General features: G+C 41.4%; 1 protein-coding gene across 1 annotated transcript in view; it reads left to right on the top strand.

Annotated features, from left to right (window-relative positions):
- Positions 1-1230: 1230 nt before the first annotated feature.
- The window catches only part of STPG4 (sperm-tail PG-rich repeat containing 4), a 38457-nt gene continuing 21705 nt past the window's right edge, over positions 1231-17982 (top strand). Inside the window, 5 exon segments of the mRNA XM_082747011.1 lie at positions 1231-1387; positions 3329-3388; positions 4710-4967; positions 14610-14674; positions 14892-14946. Coding sequence (XP_082603137.1) covers positions 1322-1387; positions 3329-3388; positions 4710-4967; positions 14610-14674; positions 14892-14946 — 504 coding nt within the window. The 5' untranslated portion in view covers positions 1231-1321.

Genomic DNA, 17982 nt, shown 5'->3' with positions numbered 1-17982 from the left:
ACTGGTTTATTATCACATTTATAGACAAACAATAAATCACAGCAGGGAGTGGTCAAATCCTGGTAGTGGAGGAGAGGGATTCAGGACTGAGGGAGTGGAGTAATCAATACATAAGTGACAAATGGGGTCAAGATAGTTGGAAGAATCCGCGTTGAATTTGATCGGATCACTGGCTAGTTTACCAAGAGCAGTTTGAATAGAAAGTGTGTACACGTGTGAGATTAAGATATCTTTAGGAGGGTGCCTGGGTGGCTCAGTGGGTTAAACCGATGCCTTCGGCTCAGGTCATGATCTCAGGGTCCTGGGATCGAGTCCCGCATCAGGCTCTCTGCTCAGCAGGGAGCCTGCTTCCTCCTCTCTCTGCCTGCCTCTCTGCCTACTTGTGATCTCTGTCAAATAAATAAAATCTTAAAAAAAAAAAAAAGATGTCTTTAGGAAAGTATGGGAGTTGAAAGAATGGAGTCTACTTTTGAAACTTGTGAAAGGAAGGAGAAACCTTACGGTATAGTGGACAATGGGGTGCTGGAGCAAAACCTGGATTTGGACTCTGCCTCTGCCACTTCTATGTGATGCCCAGTCAACTATCTATGCTAAACTGTCCAAGGAAGCCTCTTTCCTCACCCATAAAATGGAATTACTCCCCTTGCAGTGTTGTGAGGATTAAATTAGATTACTCTATATTAAGTATTTAGAAAACCGCAGGTACTCCATAAAGTGGGATTACTAGCGTTGACGGGTGGGTCTGTTTCTAAAGATGAGAATGTTTATGTAAAGGTTGAGAAGCTACAGCTAAAAGCTTGACAGTGAAAAAGGACTATCAGGAAAAAGGGGTGGCCTTGCGTTTCACAGCTATGGAAGCCCGCTGTGTCTAGTGCTCCTAACGCCAGAGGCAGGAAAAGAGACACCCCCAAAATTTCCATCCGGAGGAGGTTAGAAACCGCCTTAGAAAGTGGGTGCTAGGGCTGATTTTTGGCGCTAAAGCGAAGTACGCCTACAAGACACTGTCTCCCAGCTTGGGGGGTGTGGGTAATTTGGAAAAGGCCGGGGGGATTGTGGTACTCTCAGGCTCCCACAAACCGTCTTTTATAAGCCTCCCTTGTGGCAGCGACCCACCCAGGGCTCCGCTGCGCCTCCCTCACCGCACGTGTGCGTGACCCGGGGAGCGATTTCCTGTGCACGCGGCAGGGCACGGGGCCTCGGTGCGCCCGCCTCCCCTCCACACCACCGGACACAAAGCTGGCGGGTCCCCTGCGCACGCTCGGGAGCCCAGGGCCCCAGGCGCCTCCTGGCAACCAGACGCTGACGGAGCGAGGAGGCCTCAATGGATCAGCCAATCATCGCCATCACCTCCAATTCTCTAAGGGAAGACATGGCACCTGGCAGTATGGTAGTCACCTCCACGGTACAGACGGACTTCCCTCGGCCCCGAATACCGACTGCCATGCCCGCCCCCCCCGCCCCGCCCTCGGCTCCGGTGGTCGAACTCTCTCGTCTCCCTAACGCTGGGCCTTGGCGCCCCTTGGTTTGCTTCGCACCTCTCCCTGCCTTCCTCTACCTACCCAGCGGTCCAGTGGTCCTGATCTTTATCTGAGTGTACTTGGTTTTATTTCCCCTCCCCTTGCTCTCCTCCTCCTTCCATTCACCCTTTATTTTCTGTATTTCCTTTACTTCTTCCTTACTACCAACTGCTCTGGACAACTGCTCTCATTTCCCCCTCTGCCCAGAGGATGGGTTTTAACGTAGCCGAACGCACACAGTTGTGCCCTGTCTGGTATTTTAGTATTTATAAAATATCTTAAACTACCTTCATTTAGTTTTTAAATATGTTTGGGCAAGAGATGTTTAGCCTATCTTTTGTAAAGTGCTTCAGCCCTAAAATGAATTTGCGGTGATGAGTGGGTGGAGTTTAGCTGGCTTGCCTTGGGCAAAACAAAACAGCAGCTGCCAATGACCTTCCTTTAGAAGTACTGTTTACTTCTCCCTTCTTCCCACTTCATTTTCCTGGTCCCCGGTAGAGGTGGGAGACTTGTCTTGACCTGCCTGAGAAAGTTTGATTTCTGTGACTGTAAATGTGCGACAGAGAAGATTCAACATAAATCTAATAAAGGGAACATATAGGGAAAAATTCAGACTTAGCACTGTGTAAGAAACAGTGGGTTTTGTTTTGTTTTGTTTTTTAGAGAAATGCACATTTCATAGTAAAACTAAAGCCCAGAGATACTCATAAGTAGAGTGGGTATAAGTTGCTAAAAAGGAAGAATGAATTATATCAGTTTTACTGATTATTATTTCTAATGCATTGTTGCTCAAAATAACATTTTATAGTAATAACAAAAGCATTATAAATGGAAATACAATTTATTGTTTTAATGACTTTACCCTAGTGAAAGTAGTACAAAAGGAAAAAACTATACAACTGTGTTCTGTTGGTGGTGAAGCTGAAACAAATGTGGAATAATAATAAATAGGTATAAGGTACCTAAGGTGGAAACCAAGAGCGTCCTTGGAAACTGAGCAATACCAAAATCATCTGCTTTTTAACTGGGCAGGTGAGGTGCTAAAAATAAAGGGAACCATTTATTGAGCACCGGGTTTGGATCCAAGTCTTTAAATGTATAATGACTTATTCTCATGCCAACCTTCTTATGCCTTATTTTTATACTTCTAAGAGGGAGTTGAGGCTCGCAAGGGTTAAGTAACTTACCTAGTGCTCCTAGTTAGTAAGTGACAGAGCTCAAGTTCAAGCCCAAGGTGATCTGGCTTCTCTGTCATTCTGCCTCTTTAGTGTCACATCTGGCTAGACAAGCTGAGAAAACTAGCTGTATCATATTTGTATTACACATGTTTGATAGTGTGTATAAAAACAGGAAAGGGCAGTTTTCAACATTTGCCATATCACTAGGAATTTGTATCCCAATATCACGTTAATTTGATGACTATGCACTTTCACCTTGAACTTCCAGCCCAATAACCTTAACCGTAAATCTATTATGATACAATTTTGGTCAATTACATGACTCTTTCCTTCATAAGAACACCAAATTTTTTTGTCACATCTAATTTTCCTTATGACATGTCTTTTGAGATGAGGCTGTTTAATTCCAAAGGGAATTTAGATGGGAACTTAGAAGCACTTCAAGTCATAAAATAGCAATTTAAGGAAATATGACAGGCAAAATTTATCATTATGTAGTTTTATTTTAATTCAGGCTGATCAATTTGACACAGGTATTGATTTTGTCAAGCAGATGTTTTATAAAATATATTTATAATTAACTTCCATGGATCACCTCTCAAATGAGTAAGCACATTTTATGTTTGTTAATAGAAACCAGTGCGAAAGACATCATCTGTTGAAAGAGAAGGATGGTGGAGAATAGCATTAACAGTATGTGTGTTTTTATTCTTTCTATTCATATTTCCATTGATATTTTAATCAAAATTTTAAGTCACTAAGAATTGTAAGAAAACAGTGGACCTTATTTCCTATTTACAATTTTATTTATTTATTTATTTATTTATTTATTTATTTTAAAGATTTTATTTATTTGTTTGACAGGGAGAGAGACAGTGAGAGAGGGAACACAAGCTGGGGGAGAGGGAAAGGGAGAAGCAGTCTTCCCACTGAGCAGGGAACTGCATGCGGGGCTCGATCCCAGGACCTCATGACCTGAACCCAAGGCAGTTGCTTAATGACTGACCCACCCAGGCACCCCCCTATTTATAATTTTTAGTACCAGCATCTGACTGAGAAACTAACTTTAAAATTTGGATGCAGGACAAAATAAAACAACTCCAGGAATCTAGGTATTTTACAGGATATCTAGATAAGATCAATCTAGTTTATGATCTTTGTGAGCTTACACAAGAAAACGCCTCCATTCTATAAAAGGGGTTTGAGTTTCAGTTTTTATCTTAGATGGTATCGAGTTTGTGAGAAGTTCTGTTAAGATGGTCAACTTAGGAAAGCAAGGTGGTAATAGATGAAAAAAAAGACCAGAGGATCCCCTATGCAAGAGATAGCATTTCCATATTGTAGAAGTATTTCCTGTCCAGACCCTTCATAAGAGAGGGGCCCATGGGCCAAAACTTTTTTGAAATGGAACTTATTTTAATGGTAGAACCAAGCCAGGTGCTAAGTGGAAATTCGGCCACAAAAGTAGCAGGGACTGAGCTTGTAGGTCCGGCCATGCAGCCACACTGTGGCTGTGCTGTGAAAGTACCAAACCTCCTATTGGGCTGATGAAACCACGTGTTCTGCCAGCTCCTCCTCAGTCTCATGTTCTTATTTTTCAGCTTCTCATTTGAGGGCTAGAGAGAAACAAGTAGTACCCACCCAGCAGAAGTAGGCTAACTTTTTTTTTTTTTAGTCAAGAAACTATCCTGAGTGGTCTCAAGAGAGACCTGACATTTATAGCCCAATTGCATATCAAGGTTTTGTATCTCTGAAGTTACTTTTTAAAAAGTTAATAACTTCCAACTATGGCCGCAACCCATTTGCTATCATCCAGCAACTGTCTCAGAAAGGAAAGGATCATGATTCTCTTGAAATAGGGTTCTGTCAGGAGTGTTTACTATATTTGATAAAATTTTATTAAACCTTAAAACAGCAAGTAATGCTTCTTAAGAGTGACCCTTCGAAGAATGCTGTTTTAGGAGCTGTTACCAGTTTGCACACTGATCTGAAAAATGATGTCAATTTTCCACAGAATACTCCTATCCCTGGCACTTACCACTTGAAAACTTTCATTGAAGAATCCCTATTAAATCCAGTGATAGCAACCTACAATTTTAAAAATGAAGGAAGGAAAAGACCACCTCTTGTGCAAAGAAACAATCTGGTACTAAATGACCTTCCCCTGTACGCACCTCCTGACTTCTTGGACTTGTTAAAGAAGCAGCTGGCCTCATACTCATTTAAAGACAAACCGAGGTCAAGTGCCAGCACGCCAGTTTACAAAGATCAGGTAAGGTGTTCCTAGCAGCTGGGTTTTGGTGGAAAAGCTACTAGTAGCCCCTGAGGAGAATATCCTATGAACTTTGAGTGCCTCTTCCCCAGGGGAAATTGAAAACCTATAGGATGCCTTATTGCCTACAGAAATCAAACAAGGGCTTCCTGATTTGCAAGTACGTCACGTCCAGCATGATTTTCTCCTGTGAGGCCTCCTTAACCTGAGAATACATGGGAAAAACTGTTCCCTCTCCAGGCACTCTTGGAGGGATTCCCCTGACTTGGGGGAGCTTCTGGAAACTTATCTGTGTTTGGGCCATACTTCTATTTCCTCAGGCAGTTCATACAGTGTACCCTCTTCTTCCAAAGAGAAGATTTTTCCAGTAAGTAGTGCCCTTTAATTAGAGTGTGAATATAACCAGATACCATAGGGAAAGCTTTTTAAAAATGTCTTGTAGAAGTGAGCCCTGCGGTACCAGGAAGGTCACATTCTACGCTCTGCTCTGCCAGTTCATTCATAACACTGGAAATAAGAGCACTGCTGTGCTTCCAGTCCTGGGCTAGGTTCTGTGCAGAGAAGATGTTCCTGACTGGGGAGTATTTGAGTAAGAATACAAGAACAAATATATCAAGTGCTAAGATAAATAGCATGGCAGGAAATGCCAGGGGTATTCAGTGTAGGCTGAGTTGAAAAGCTGGAAGGCTCCCGAGATTAAGTAGGACCCAAGCCGGACCTTGAATAATACATGACATTTATGTGGCTCTTAATAGCTTACTGTGAGTTTCCCCACGTATTCTCATAGTTGTTCTTCCCCAGCATTCTGAAATAGGCAGAACAGATGTTACCCCTATTTTTTATGTGAAAACCATAGTGAGTAGATACTAAGTCACTTGTTCAAAGGCACATAGATAGGGTAGGTAAGGCAGTACCTACTGAGTTTCTGAGCCCAATTTGGTGCCTTGTCCAGAGCGCCTCCAGCTGTGAACGAGCGGCAGAGTTCGGGGGTGTATAAAGGGAGGTGTTCAAGGGAGGGGCGTAACACTGTGAAAGGCTGGCAGAGAGAGACTTGTAACTTGGCCTTTGGGACTGGGGACTTGAGGCCTCCCATTTAGTAAAGATTTCATTTATTTATTTGAGAGAGAGAGAGAGGGAGAGAGTAAGAAAACGTGAGTAGGGGAGGCCTCAGAGGGAGAAGCAGAATGCCCACTGAGCGGGGATCCCCATGTGGGGCTCGAACCCCAGGACTCTGGGATCATGACCTGAGCCAAAAGCAGATGCTTAACTGACTGAGCCACCCATGAGGCCCAGGCCTCCCATTTATAAAGAAGCTAGTATTAGTATCAACCCCTACAACTTTATCAGAATATTGTGATAACATGAGAAGAAATGTATTGCCACTGGAGGTTGAATTATATGCAAGGGCTGTGGTTGTGGAGATGGACAAGACATTTTCAGCAGGATGAGCCTGTCATAGCTAACAGGGAAACCCTTCTACTGTTTTGCAAATTATGGCTTTGAAACAGGGCAGAGTGATAAATGTTCATTGGGTAAATCTTATCCTGTTTGCTTCAGTGGATGAATACAAACACTAAATTATGCTGACTTTTATGGCTCAGTATCGGGTAACCATGCTACATGTGAAATCATTCTGGCCACCCCCAGGGCAGAATCCTCCTTCCTCATTCTGCACCACTGTTTACTGCCCTTCTGTTTCCTCTCTTCTTGCTTTTACGGGTTATTGAGGGTAGGTCAAGGCCCACTGATGAAAGGAGAAAACATAGAAGGTTGGTATTAAGCAAAATCTAAAGCTTTAAAAGACCATAAGAATTTGGCTTAACCAGAGGGGTAGATAAAACCTGAAAACAAACTCTTTCTGTTTCTTTCTCCTCTCTCTCCCGACTTCCCGCAAAGGATTGTGCTATAGAAAATGGAAGAATTAGATGTTTGCCTAATTTGCTGTTTTCAAAGGATCTACGACAATGTTCTCAGGAGGAGAGACATTCAGATGTGGCATTGTTTACTCACCAATAAAATTCACAATTCTGTTTTTTTTTTTTTTAAACGCAAAGCTCAGTGAAATAATAATTTGAATCTGAAGTAGATAGAGTAGACATTGTTATTTATTAATATGGAACTATATTCTCCAGTTTCACAATTTTTAATAGAAAATTCACTTTATACCCGCATTAGTGCTGCTTTTTTTATTTGTAAGAAATTTTTTGCTATTTTCAACACCTTTATTCTGATGCATGTAACTCACTGGAGCATCTGTATCAAAGACTCTGATCAGATGTGGATGTGTGTGTGTGTGTGCGCGCGCACGCGCGCGTGCATGTTTGTATACTCATCTATGTCTGGCTCTTTCCAAAGAATGTTTGAGATGGCCCTATGATTTTTACAATAATTCTTTCTGTATTTATGTTGGAGGAGTAATAGGTTTATGTTGTAGGACATATGTGCAGATGTGGGGCTGTGTCTCTCCCTGTCTACAGTGTTATGAGCATCTCTTGGCCTTGTTGCCATCCTCCAGTGGCCCCTGGGTTTCTCCCAATCGTTTCTGGATGATTTCAGCTCCTTCGAGCCCCACTCTCTCCAAAGCACCTGTCATGATTTCAATACACCCGTGTGTGATCTTCCAACAACCTGGCTTTTCAGTTTCTTGAATTCTCCTCTGCCTCAGCCACTCGCTCTTTAGAGTTGTTTTGTTGGTTCGGTTGGGGTTCTTGGCTTTGTTGTTTTTTTGTTTTTTACACTCCTTAGAGTTTCTCAAGACCAATCATTTTAACCCTCCACAGTCTCAACTGCAGGCAACCCATTCTTCTCACCCTCTCCTAATCTTCTGGTTCGCTCACCCTAGCACCCTAACCCCTCCCCAAATTTTTCTGTCCTCCCCATCCCTAATCCATGGATCTGACCTCCTTTCTCAGTGCCTCTGACTTTCTGATGTTTTCCTTCCTTGCGGAGCTTCAGGTCCTTGTCACTTTAGAGTCCCCATGCACACACCCGCAGTCCCTGCCCAGGGGGCTTATCTTACCTGTCTAGCAAGGCTGTCACACTGGTTAAGTCCAAGTCTCTAGGAACTTAGTCCCTGCATCCATGTTGCTGAATGACTGGCCTCATTTTAAATTCTTCACCTTTCCTGCCACTGAACAGACTTCCCTGGTGTTTTCTCGGCCACTCTTGCAAGTGGCTTTATCTCACATCTCCCCTCTTTCCAAAACCCCAAGTCCTCATCCTCAGCCCTCCCTCTTCTCTCTTCTCACCTCCTTCAGCCCCTTCTCCCTGACTTCTTCATGTAGGAGCACCCGTGACCCTCTTCCCCATCTACACTCACTTCCTTGGTGATTTCATTCAGCCCCAAGGCTTTGGACACCATCTAATTGTTGGAGATTTCCAAATTTATATCTCCTTCCCAGACTTCTCTCTTGAGCTCCGAACCTGTGTATCCAACTGCTTTCTTGACCTCTGCACTTGTATGTCTAAGTCAGGGTTTCTCAACTTTGGCACTATTGACATTTTTGGTTGGTATAGTCCTTTGTCGTGGGGGCTGTTCTGAACTTTGTAGGATGTTCAGCAGCATTCCTGGATAATTAGATGCCATAAACTAAGTAGATGCCATTAGCAATCCCCCTCCCAGTTGTAACAACCCAAACTGTCTCCAGACATTGCCAAATGTTCCCTGGGAGTGAGAAGGGGGTAATAAAGCCAGCCAGCCAACCAACTAACCACCAAACCCATCTCCTTCCTGATGGAGAACCTTTGTGACAGTGGGTGTGACCTCTGAGTGGCTGTTCTCAGGGTCAGCAGGTTTATTGGGACTTGGCTTTATCTCCCTCTCTTCCTGCCCCTGGTCTCCTGGCTGCTGCTTGAGCTTGCCACTTGCACCTGTCCTTGCATTGGATCTTCCTTCTTCTGGAATGCTCTTATTCCATCTATCTGCGTGGCTCACTCCATCTCCTTCTTCAGGTCTTTCTTCAAGTGTTACCTTCTCAATAAGCCCCATTTAAATTTACCATCTGACACTCCTGACCTTAGGAGGGAATCCTGCCCTTCTTTTTTCTTTAGCATCTGTAGCCATCAATACACTTTATAATTTACTTGTACTTTGCATTTATTATTTGTTGTCTGTTTTCCCCCATTGAGCTTCATAAGGACATGAGTATTTATCTTTTTTACTCACTGTTACATCTTTGTCTTTAGAGCAGTGTCTGATGATTAATATGCATTGAATGTGGAATGAATGAACGATTATCCAGCTCTTTGATATCTGTCTGGGTCTTACTCTATTTGTTTCTTTGGATGTGTGATTTTCTTTGACCCTGTGTACATTGTTCACTGATCCTCAAAACTGATTTTCATGAACCCTAAGACCTAAATGAAAGTGTTTTCCATCAGGGAAGGCTTGCTTTTGGTTCTGCTTTAGGGGGTAGCTGCCAATCTGAGGCCACTTGAAATACACTGCTCATGTATTCTTGGGGCACTCCAGGGATGGCACTTTGTGAAAGGGACCAGTCCATAGTTACAGTCTCTCAGTAGTAGATTTTTCCCCCTTTTTCAATTCTGCTTAGCACCAAGGCAACTCTGTGTACAGACTCTTAGCATTGGGTGATATGGGAGGGCTTACTTTCAGAAAGTGCTCTTCTAAGGTCTCTAATTCCTGTGGGTAGGACCCCCATTAGATCACCATCACTGATGGGCCTAAGGTTTGGCCTCCGGATCCTCATAAGAAAATGCAGCTCTGCTCTTCTGCTGAGTTTAGTCTGAACCAGCAAACATCCTCTGGGCAAAACTTGGCCACTTAACCTCTCTGGCTTCTTGCTATGTCTTGCTTTGGGGTTCTTAAATTTCCTTATTCTCTGCTTAGCAATTTCTTGTCATTTTAAAAACTCTTGCTTATTTGCTTTTAATATTTTATTCCTCATTTCTAGTAGTTGTCTGCAGTGAGAAAGCTCATCATCCAAATAACCTAGCTCACCACTAATAGAAACCAGACCTTTTTTCCCCTTAGAAATATACTGTGAATCTTTTCCACACCCTTATGTGTTCTCTACATCATCTCAAATAGCTGCATAGTATTCTACTAGAAGGACATATCCTGATGTATTCAGCATTTTCTGCTGTTAGTCACAGAGTGGAGTAGCTGGGGAAAGGAATGCAGCTAAGTCTTTAGAGATGCATTGCCAAATGCTTTTACAGAAAAATTGTGCCATCCTGCATCTCTCTCTTGCAGAATATAATAAATCTGGTACCATTTTACATCCATTGTTTATGTTTTCAACTAAAAACATGGATCAAATGACTGAAATGGGAAATGTTAAAGTATAAACTTGAAATCAGCGTGCTGGGGAGCTCCTGAACAACCCGAAGCCTGCTATGTCTGTGCCAGTCTCCTGACCATGCACAGGAAAGGAAGAAGATAGTGACTCCGCCCCTGTCTATAGCCAGTGAGTCAGTGACCATGCGGCTTCCACACTTTTGCACTGAAGGGTAAAAATGAGTCATGTTCTTTTTTTTTTTTTTTTTTAATTTTTATTTCAGATAGTTAACGTACAGTGCAATATTGTTTCCTGGAATAGAGTCACATTCTCTTATAATCCAATTGAAATAGATAGTCTAGTTTAAAAATGAAGAAAGGATATGAACTGGCAATTCACAAAGAGACATACCAGTTCCTTAAAAAAAAAAAAAAAAGGCACAAAGTGATGCTTGGCTTCAGCTAATAATTAAATAATTACAAAGGAACAAAAGCAGCTAGACACTTTTTTTTTTTTTTTTGCCTGTCAGATGATCAACCGTTTAAGTTTGATGATACCCGTTATTGGCAAACGGGGTATGGAAACATATTCTCACACACTGTTTTGTATAATACAAATTGTTGCAAGTAGTTTGGAAGGTAATTTGGTAATTCCTAGCAGCTTTAAAGGCATATAGTAAGGGATTCCTGGGTGGTTCCATTGGTAAAGTGTCTGCCTTCAGCTTGGGTCATGATCCCAGGGTCCTGGAATCAAGTCCTATATCAAGCTGCTTTCTCAGTGGGGGAGCCTGCTTCTCCCTCTGCCTGCTGCTCTCACTGCTTGTGTTGTGTCTCCGTCTCTCTCTGACAAATAAATAAATAAAATCTCTTTAAAAATGCATATAAATCGGTGCCTGGGTGGCTCAGTGGGTTAAGTCTCTGCCTTCGGCTCAGGTCATGATCTCAGGGTCCTGGGGTCGAGCCCCGAATTGGGCTCTCTGCTTGGTGGGGAACCTGCTTCCCCTCTCTCCCTGCCTCTCTACCTACCTGTGATCTCTCTCTCTGTGTCAAATAAATAAAATCTTAAGAAAAAATTAAAATAAATAAAAATAGTGAGGTGAATCTATGTGTTGATATGGAAACATCTCCAAGATACATATTAATAAAATACTCAAGCAACCAATATTTATAGTGTAATTCCATTTGTATGAATGAAAACAGATATACCTATATATGATATTAAATGCTTCCTTTCTTGAGAGTTATTTAAGCAATCATTAACAGTGATTTCCATTTGAGAAGTAAGGGTTACATAGGGCACAAGGAGACTTACCATTATTTTGTTCTTTCTGTAGACTTTGAATGCAAGCAAGTAATATTCTTTCCAATCATGCTCATTTGTAAAGAAATCAAAATTTTTTCCAACATTTTTTCTATTTTATCTCATTACATTTTCCATTTAAAAACTTATCTTATTTACTTCATAGGTTGGGAACATTTCCATGAAAATCAGAAACAAAATTTTTAAATTGCTTCAAACTTCTGTCCAGGCTTTTGCCTTGGAAGATGAAGCTCACATAAAAGGAAACAAATTTGGCGATTCCGCCTCTCCCAACTCTCAGATCAAAGAGAGATTGTCAGGCTGGAAAGACACCCCTATTAACTTAGAAAATGAGCCAAAGGGAAGAAATGAGCCAAAGTATCCATTTTATTTTTGAATTTTTTATTATTTAAAAATTTTTTTAAATTTATTCATTTGAGAGAGACATAGAGAGTGAGTAAGGGCACAGCAGGGGAGAGGGTCAGAGGGTGAAAGAGAGGGAGAAACAGATTCCCACTGAGCAGGATGCCCAACACAGGGCTTAATCCCAGGACTCTGGGATCATAACCTGAGCTAAAGGCAGACCCTTAACCAACTAAGCCACCTAGGTGCCCCTATTTTATTTTAATTTTTAAAAAGATTTATTTATTTTTATTTTAGAGAGAGAGAGAATGGGGGTGGGGAGGTAGAGAGAGAATCCCAAGCAGACTCTCTGCTAAGCAGAGAGCTCGATGTAGGGCTTGATCTTGCAGCCCTGGGATCATGACTTGAGCCGACTAATGTTGAGAAAATCTGGTGATTCATTGATCGTTGTTAGCTGTGTTTATAGCTGTGAAGATGATGTCTTTGAAGACATGTTAATTTGAAAAGCATTGCATGGTAAAAATAATGGCTGGTGGAATTTTCAACAGAATGGTTTTGCATTGACAAAATACCCAAGGAGAGAAAACTTGTGCCCAAAGAGGGGCTGACAAATAATATTATAGGGAACTAGAGACTTAAATGTTAGGATAATGAAATGCAAAATGTAGATGGAACAACTCATTGTGTATTTTTAAAAAGATTTATTTATCTGTTTTAGAGAAAGAGCGTGAGTGTGCCATCAGGGGGAGGGGCAGAGGGAGAAAGAATCTCAAGCTGACTCCTCACTGAGCGTGGAGCCTGTGGTCGGACTCCTTAGGACTCTGAGATAGTGACCTGAACTGAAATGCTATGACCCCAAAGAAAGCGCTGGCTTAAAATACATTCCTGTGCTCCCATGGTATGATTAAACAAACAAACAAACAAACTCATGTTTCCTTGGTGTTTATTATGTCCAGTGAACAATTAACAAGGCACAGGTGCATCAGGACAATGTATGTATTTCATCATAAAATCTGTATTTACTGATATTATCACTGTAGCCACAAAAAGCTGCCCCTGCAATCAAAACGTTATTAAAATGTGAAAGACAGCTGTGGGGCAAAATATAACAGCTGAACTTCCTTGTAGCAGATTATGCCAGGGTTTGGATGCCTCATTTTCGGCAGAGGCAGCCTTGTATTTCTAAACCTGGTTTTAAAATAATAGGGGTGGGGGAGATTGTTCACTTCCAGGAGGCTTCTTTCCAGGATTTTGTAACACAAGTCCTTCTTGCCAGCTCCTTCAACCTAGGTATTTCTGGAGATTGGGTCAGTCTTCTTTCCCCTGCCTCCTAGTTCTCCTTCCCTCTCTTTCTCTTCTCTGTCACACACCCCAGTCTCTGTGCATACCACTTCCTGACACTCCCTTCAGTCACATACTCCTGGGTTAATACGACGGAGCTTTCCAGGTACTTTGCAACAAGCTTGGCAATGGACAGACAGTCTCTTTTGCAACATTCCTCCTTAAAGTGTCCTCCATGGCCGCTTCGAGGAAGTTCTGCCTTCCCTGAAACCCCAATCAAATTTCAGTCTTTGCCATCTTTAAACCACTAGGGTGGATTTATTTATTTAATTATCCCGCCCCAACCCCTGGCTTTATTGAGGTACGATCGTTAGAGCCCACATATGAGTGATACAAAACAGTATCTGTCTTTCTCTGCCTTATTGCACTTGGCAAAATATGCTCCAGTTTCAACCCTGTTGTTGCAAATGGCAGGATTTCTTTTTTCACAGTTGAATAATATTCCTTTGATACACACACACAAACACACGCACAAGTATGATCATACATAGGATCACACACATATATAGCATTTTTATCAGATGTATATATTCATTACCCACTCCTCCATCAGTGGACACTAAGGTTGTTATTTCTTTTTCTTGCCTCATTATTCTGGTTAGGGCTTCCAATACTATGTTGAATAGGAATGGAAAGAGTGAACACCCTTGTCCTGCTCCTGACTTTAGAGGAAAATCTTTTAGTTTTTCACCGCTGAGTATGTGAGATTAGGTGTGGGTCATTAGTTGGTTTTAATCTCTCCCAACTCCCAAGTCTCCAATTTGTCTTTTATCATTTTATTTATAGTATTTTATATTAGAATTATTTACATAGGGGCACCTGGGTGACTCAGTCAGTTAATCGATCCCCAGGGCCCAGGGATCAAGCCCCACGTTGGGCTCCCTACTCAGTGGAGAGCCTGCTTCTCCCTCTCCCTCTGTCTGCCGCTCTGCCTACTTGTGCTCTCTCTTCATTGCTCTATCAAATAAATAAATAAAATCTTTAAAAAAAAATTGTTGTGTATGTGCTTTCACACTCCTACTGGCCAGGGGCCATATCTCCCTTACCCTTATGTTCCCCACCACACCTAGCAGTGCTCTACCCACATAGCAGGCTCATCAAATGGTAGTTGAATGGATTTGTTAGGTCTAGTACATTTAAAATATGATCAATTTTACAGAATTCTTCTATGCACCCTCTCAGGCACACTATCATAAAGTTTACCATGAAGAAGGACTATTTGTTGAATGTTTTCAGGTTTCATCTTTGAAAATGAACTTTTCCCACTATTAAGATTGAGAATAAATGACATAACACTGTATGGTCATAAAATAAAGGATTACAAATGACAGGTAATAAGATAAAGTGAGCTTAAGACCTGTATTAATCTATTTTTGGTGTCCTCGTCCATTCTCTGCAGTCAGTTAAGCTCTCACCAGGGCAATACGATCTACTTCCTGCACCGGTTCCCAAGCACGCTTCCAGGTAACTATACACCTATTAAGTTGCTTTTAATAATTTCACTCTTGCCTTTTAATTTATATATTTAACCAATACTAATGGCTTTTAAACCTTATTTATGCCCATCATCTCTAGATTAGCATTTTCAAATATTTAGTGAGAGACAGGAAATAAATTAACAATGTTCCCATATTAAAAAATAGATTTAGAACATCTTTTTTTTTTTTTTTTTTCCACATAGGAGCTTCGTATTTCGTTCTACAGTTCAAAGATTTCCAACAGGCTGCTTCACTCCTGTAAGTATATTGCAGACAATTAAAACATGATGAATTTGATGTTTAAAATATGCAGTGGTTCATTTTGACATATCAAGATTAATGTTTTGATCATTTTAGTAGATAAGCAATGAATGATTAATGTAATTGATTTAAGATACACTTAAAGTATATCTGAAGATATACCAGGGACTTCAAAGTAAAGAACCCATTTGTGTCAAGGTATAGAAGAAAAGTAAAAGCTCTTTCCCTTTCTGTAGGTCTTGACTCATATCCCCTTCTCAGTGAAGTCACCAACAGTCACCTGTTCAGAATTTCCTGTTCCCCCTTCCTTGGTTTATTTTTCTCCATCTTGTTCATCACTATATGATACACTACTCTCAGACATTAATCTATCCTGTTTTATCTGTCTCCTCCCACAATGTAAGCTTCAGGTAGGAGGAGACTTTTGTCTGTTTTTGTCCTGTATATATAACACCTAGAAAAATGGCTGGCACATGGTAGTTATTCATTTAATTAATTAGTAAAATCATCAGAGATGTTCAATAGATCATTGTATTTACAACAAAAAGGAAAAGTATCTCTGGTTTCTTTCAAAAATGTGAAAATGCCTTCCTGTTTCTACAGATTTCCAAATATATAGCCATGTGTTTTGGTAAATATGTACTCCCTTAGATAATTAACTAGTAGAATGCCAAAAAAATAAATAATTATATACATATTTTGAAGGACTAAAGCAATATGAAATTACTTTGGGGTGGTTTGATGGCTTGAGTTACCTATTTGTAGCTAAAATTCCAGGGAGACAAAGATATACGGTGAACATCTGAAAGAGGAATTTAGATAACAGAATTCGGAAACAGACCCTAGACTATATAGGATTTTTGTATTTGATAAAGATGGTATGACAAATCAGTAAGGAAAGGAAGAGAATATTTTTTGCTGAGCAATTGGTTAAATAACTTAGAAATTAAGTTCGAGTCTTCCTACCACATAATGAAGTACATTTCATATTGATAAAAGAATTAAATGAAGCATAAAACCAGAAGAAAATATATTAGTCTATGTCTAATTTTAGGGTAAGGCAGATTTTCTGAGATCAGGACAGTGGGTGAACTGCAAAGAAGAAGTATTTGATTTAACCACACAACATTTAACATTTCCTGTATATCAGAAGACAAAGTATAAACAAGGCTAATTCGGGGGATGCCTGGGTGGCTCAGTTGGTTGGACAACTGCCTTCGGCTTGGGTCATGATCTCGGAGTCCTAGGATCGAGTCCCGCATTGGGCTCCCAGCTCCACGGGAAGTCTGCTTCTCTCTCTGCCCTTCTCCTCACTCATGCTCTCTCTCCCTGTCTCTCTCTCAAATAAATAAATAAAATCTTTTAATAAAAAAAAAAAAACAAGGCTAATTCGGAACACTTATTTTCAACATATCCAGCAGATAAAGGGCTAATGGCCTTATTTAAACTTCTCTTAACAATCTAGAGGAAAAACTTCAAAAGAAAAGTAAAACAGATGAAGGCCAGAAGTGGACCATTCATGTAACAAGAAGTTCAGATAGCCAACAAAGGTGAAAAAATTTTGATCCCACAATCAAATGTGAGAAACTGAAAGGCTGACTGAAAACTTTTTGTATGTGGATGGTGTGCTGGGTTGAATAATGGCCCCCAAAATGTGGCCATGTCCTAATTTTTAGAACCTGTGAATGTTACTTTATGTGGCAGAGACCGCCCTGCTGACATGAAGGATCCTGAGATGGGGAGATGGTTCTGGATTCTCCGGTGGGTCCTAGATGCACTCACAAGTGTCCTTATAAAAGGGAGGCAGGGTGAGGTTTGAGAAGGGGGAGAAGGCAGTGTGGTCACAGAGGCAGATGTTGGAGTGATGTGACCACAAGCCTAGGAAGGTGGCCCTCCCTAGAAGCTGGGGGCACAGGACGCTAATGCACATGGGGATTATGTCCAGTGTATTTCACAGTGGATTGATGGGAGGAGGACATGGTTTTTCCTTTGGGTATCCCCTGGGCCTTTTCTTTTGCACATGTCAGTAGCTTCAAAATGACTCTTCGGCCTCTGGCTTGGGGTATAGGCCAGGGCTTGGCATATAGGCCAGGGCTTGGTGTATAGGCCAGTTGCCAGTGTTCTGGAAGCTGAGTCAGGGAAAAGGCTGGGGGTCTCACCGTTTGGTGTGTGGAGAAGTTAACTTAATTCTTAATTTTGGTAAAGGCTCCTACCCTCAGCGTACCTGGGACTCCTGCATCCAGTTGTCTGGTGCAGTTGCCCCAGAAATGCACCCCCTGCCCTGCTTAGGATGCAGGAAGCGGGGGAGGTGGAGGGACCTGAAGAGAGGAGGTCTACCAGTTCTCCACCTTCCATTCCCACCTCACAGGGGCCTCATGCCTAAAATTCTTGACCTTCTCTTGGGTTCTGTGGAGCATATCAGCCTGCTCCCTTGGCTGTTCAGCTGTCTCCACTGAGCCACATCAGGTCCCATTTCTCCAGGGTGCTTCACGTCTTCGCCCAGTGTGTTCTCTCTGTCGGCCATTGTCTCTTCTCTTGGCTCTGTGTGTGTACAGAATGGGAGGTGGCTAGTTCTACTTTTCTTATTTGATGGGAGGAATGGAAATAGTTGACTTTGGCAGCAAGCAGTCAAGACACCTGGATTTTTTGTCACTGGGTAATAACTCTGTCTCCCTTGAAATATAGGTTTTAAATGAATGCTGTGAGTTAATAATGATTTGTTTACTATGAGTAAGGATGGACTCAGTCAAAAATAATTTGATTTTAGTTCAGGTTAGGCATCCAGGACAAGCAGCCTGGAATGTGAAATAGCACAAGCCAGTTGATTCTGACAGTTTTTGCCTTTGTTCTCATTGCTTTTGTGGAGAGAAGATTTTTCAAGATCCTTATTCTGCCATTTTCATTGATGTCACCTCATCCATTCTATTTTATAAATAAAAGTGATTCACTGATTTAGAACATCCTGTCCTTCAACAAAGTGAAAAGAATACTTTCATGGAAAATATTCTAAGACAAAGAGAGAGCCCAGGGCTG

The sequence above is a fragment of the Mustela nivalis genome (assembly GCF_964662115.1).
Source record: "Mustela nivalis genome assembly, chromosome: 8".
NCBI lineage: Eukaryota > Metazoa > Chordata > Mammalia > Carnivora > Mustelidae > Mustela > Mustela nivalis.
This window is presented reverse-complemented; position numbering and strand designations above follow the sequence as displayed.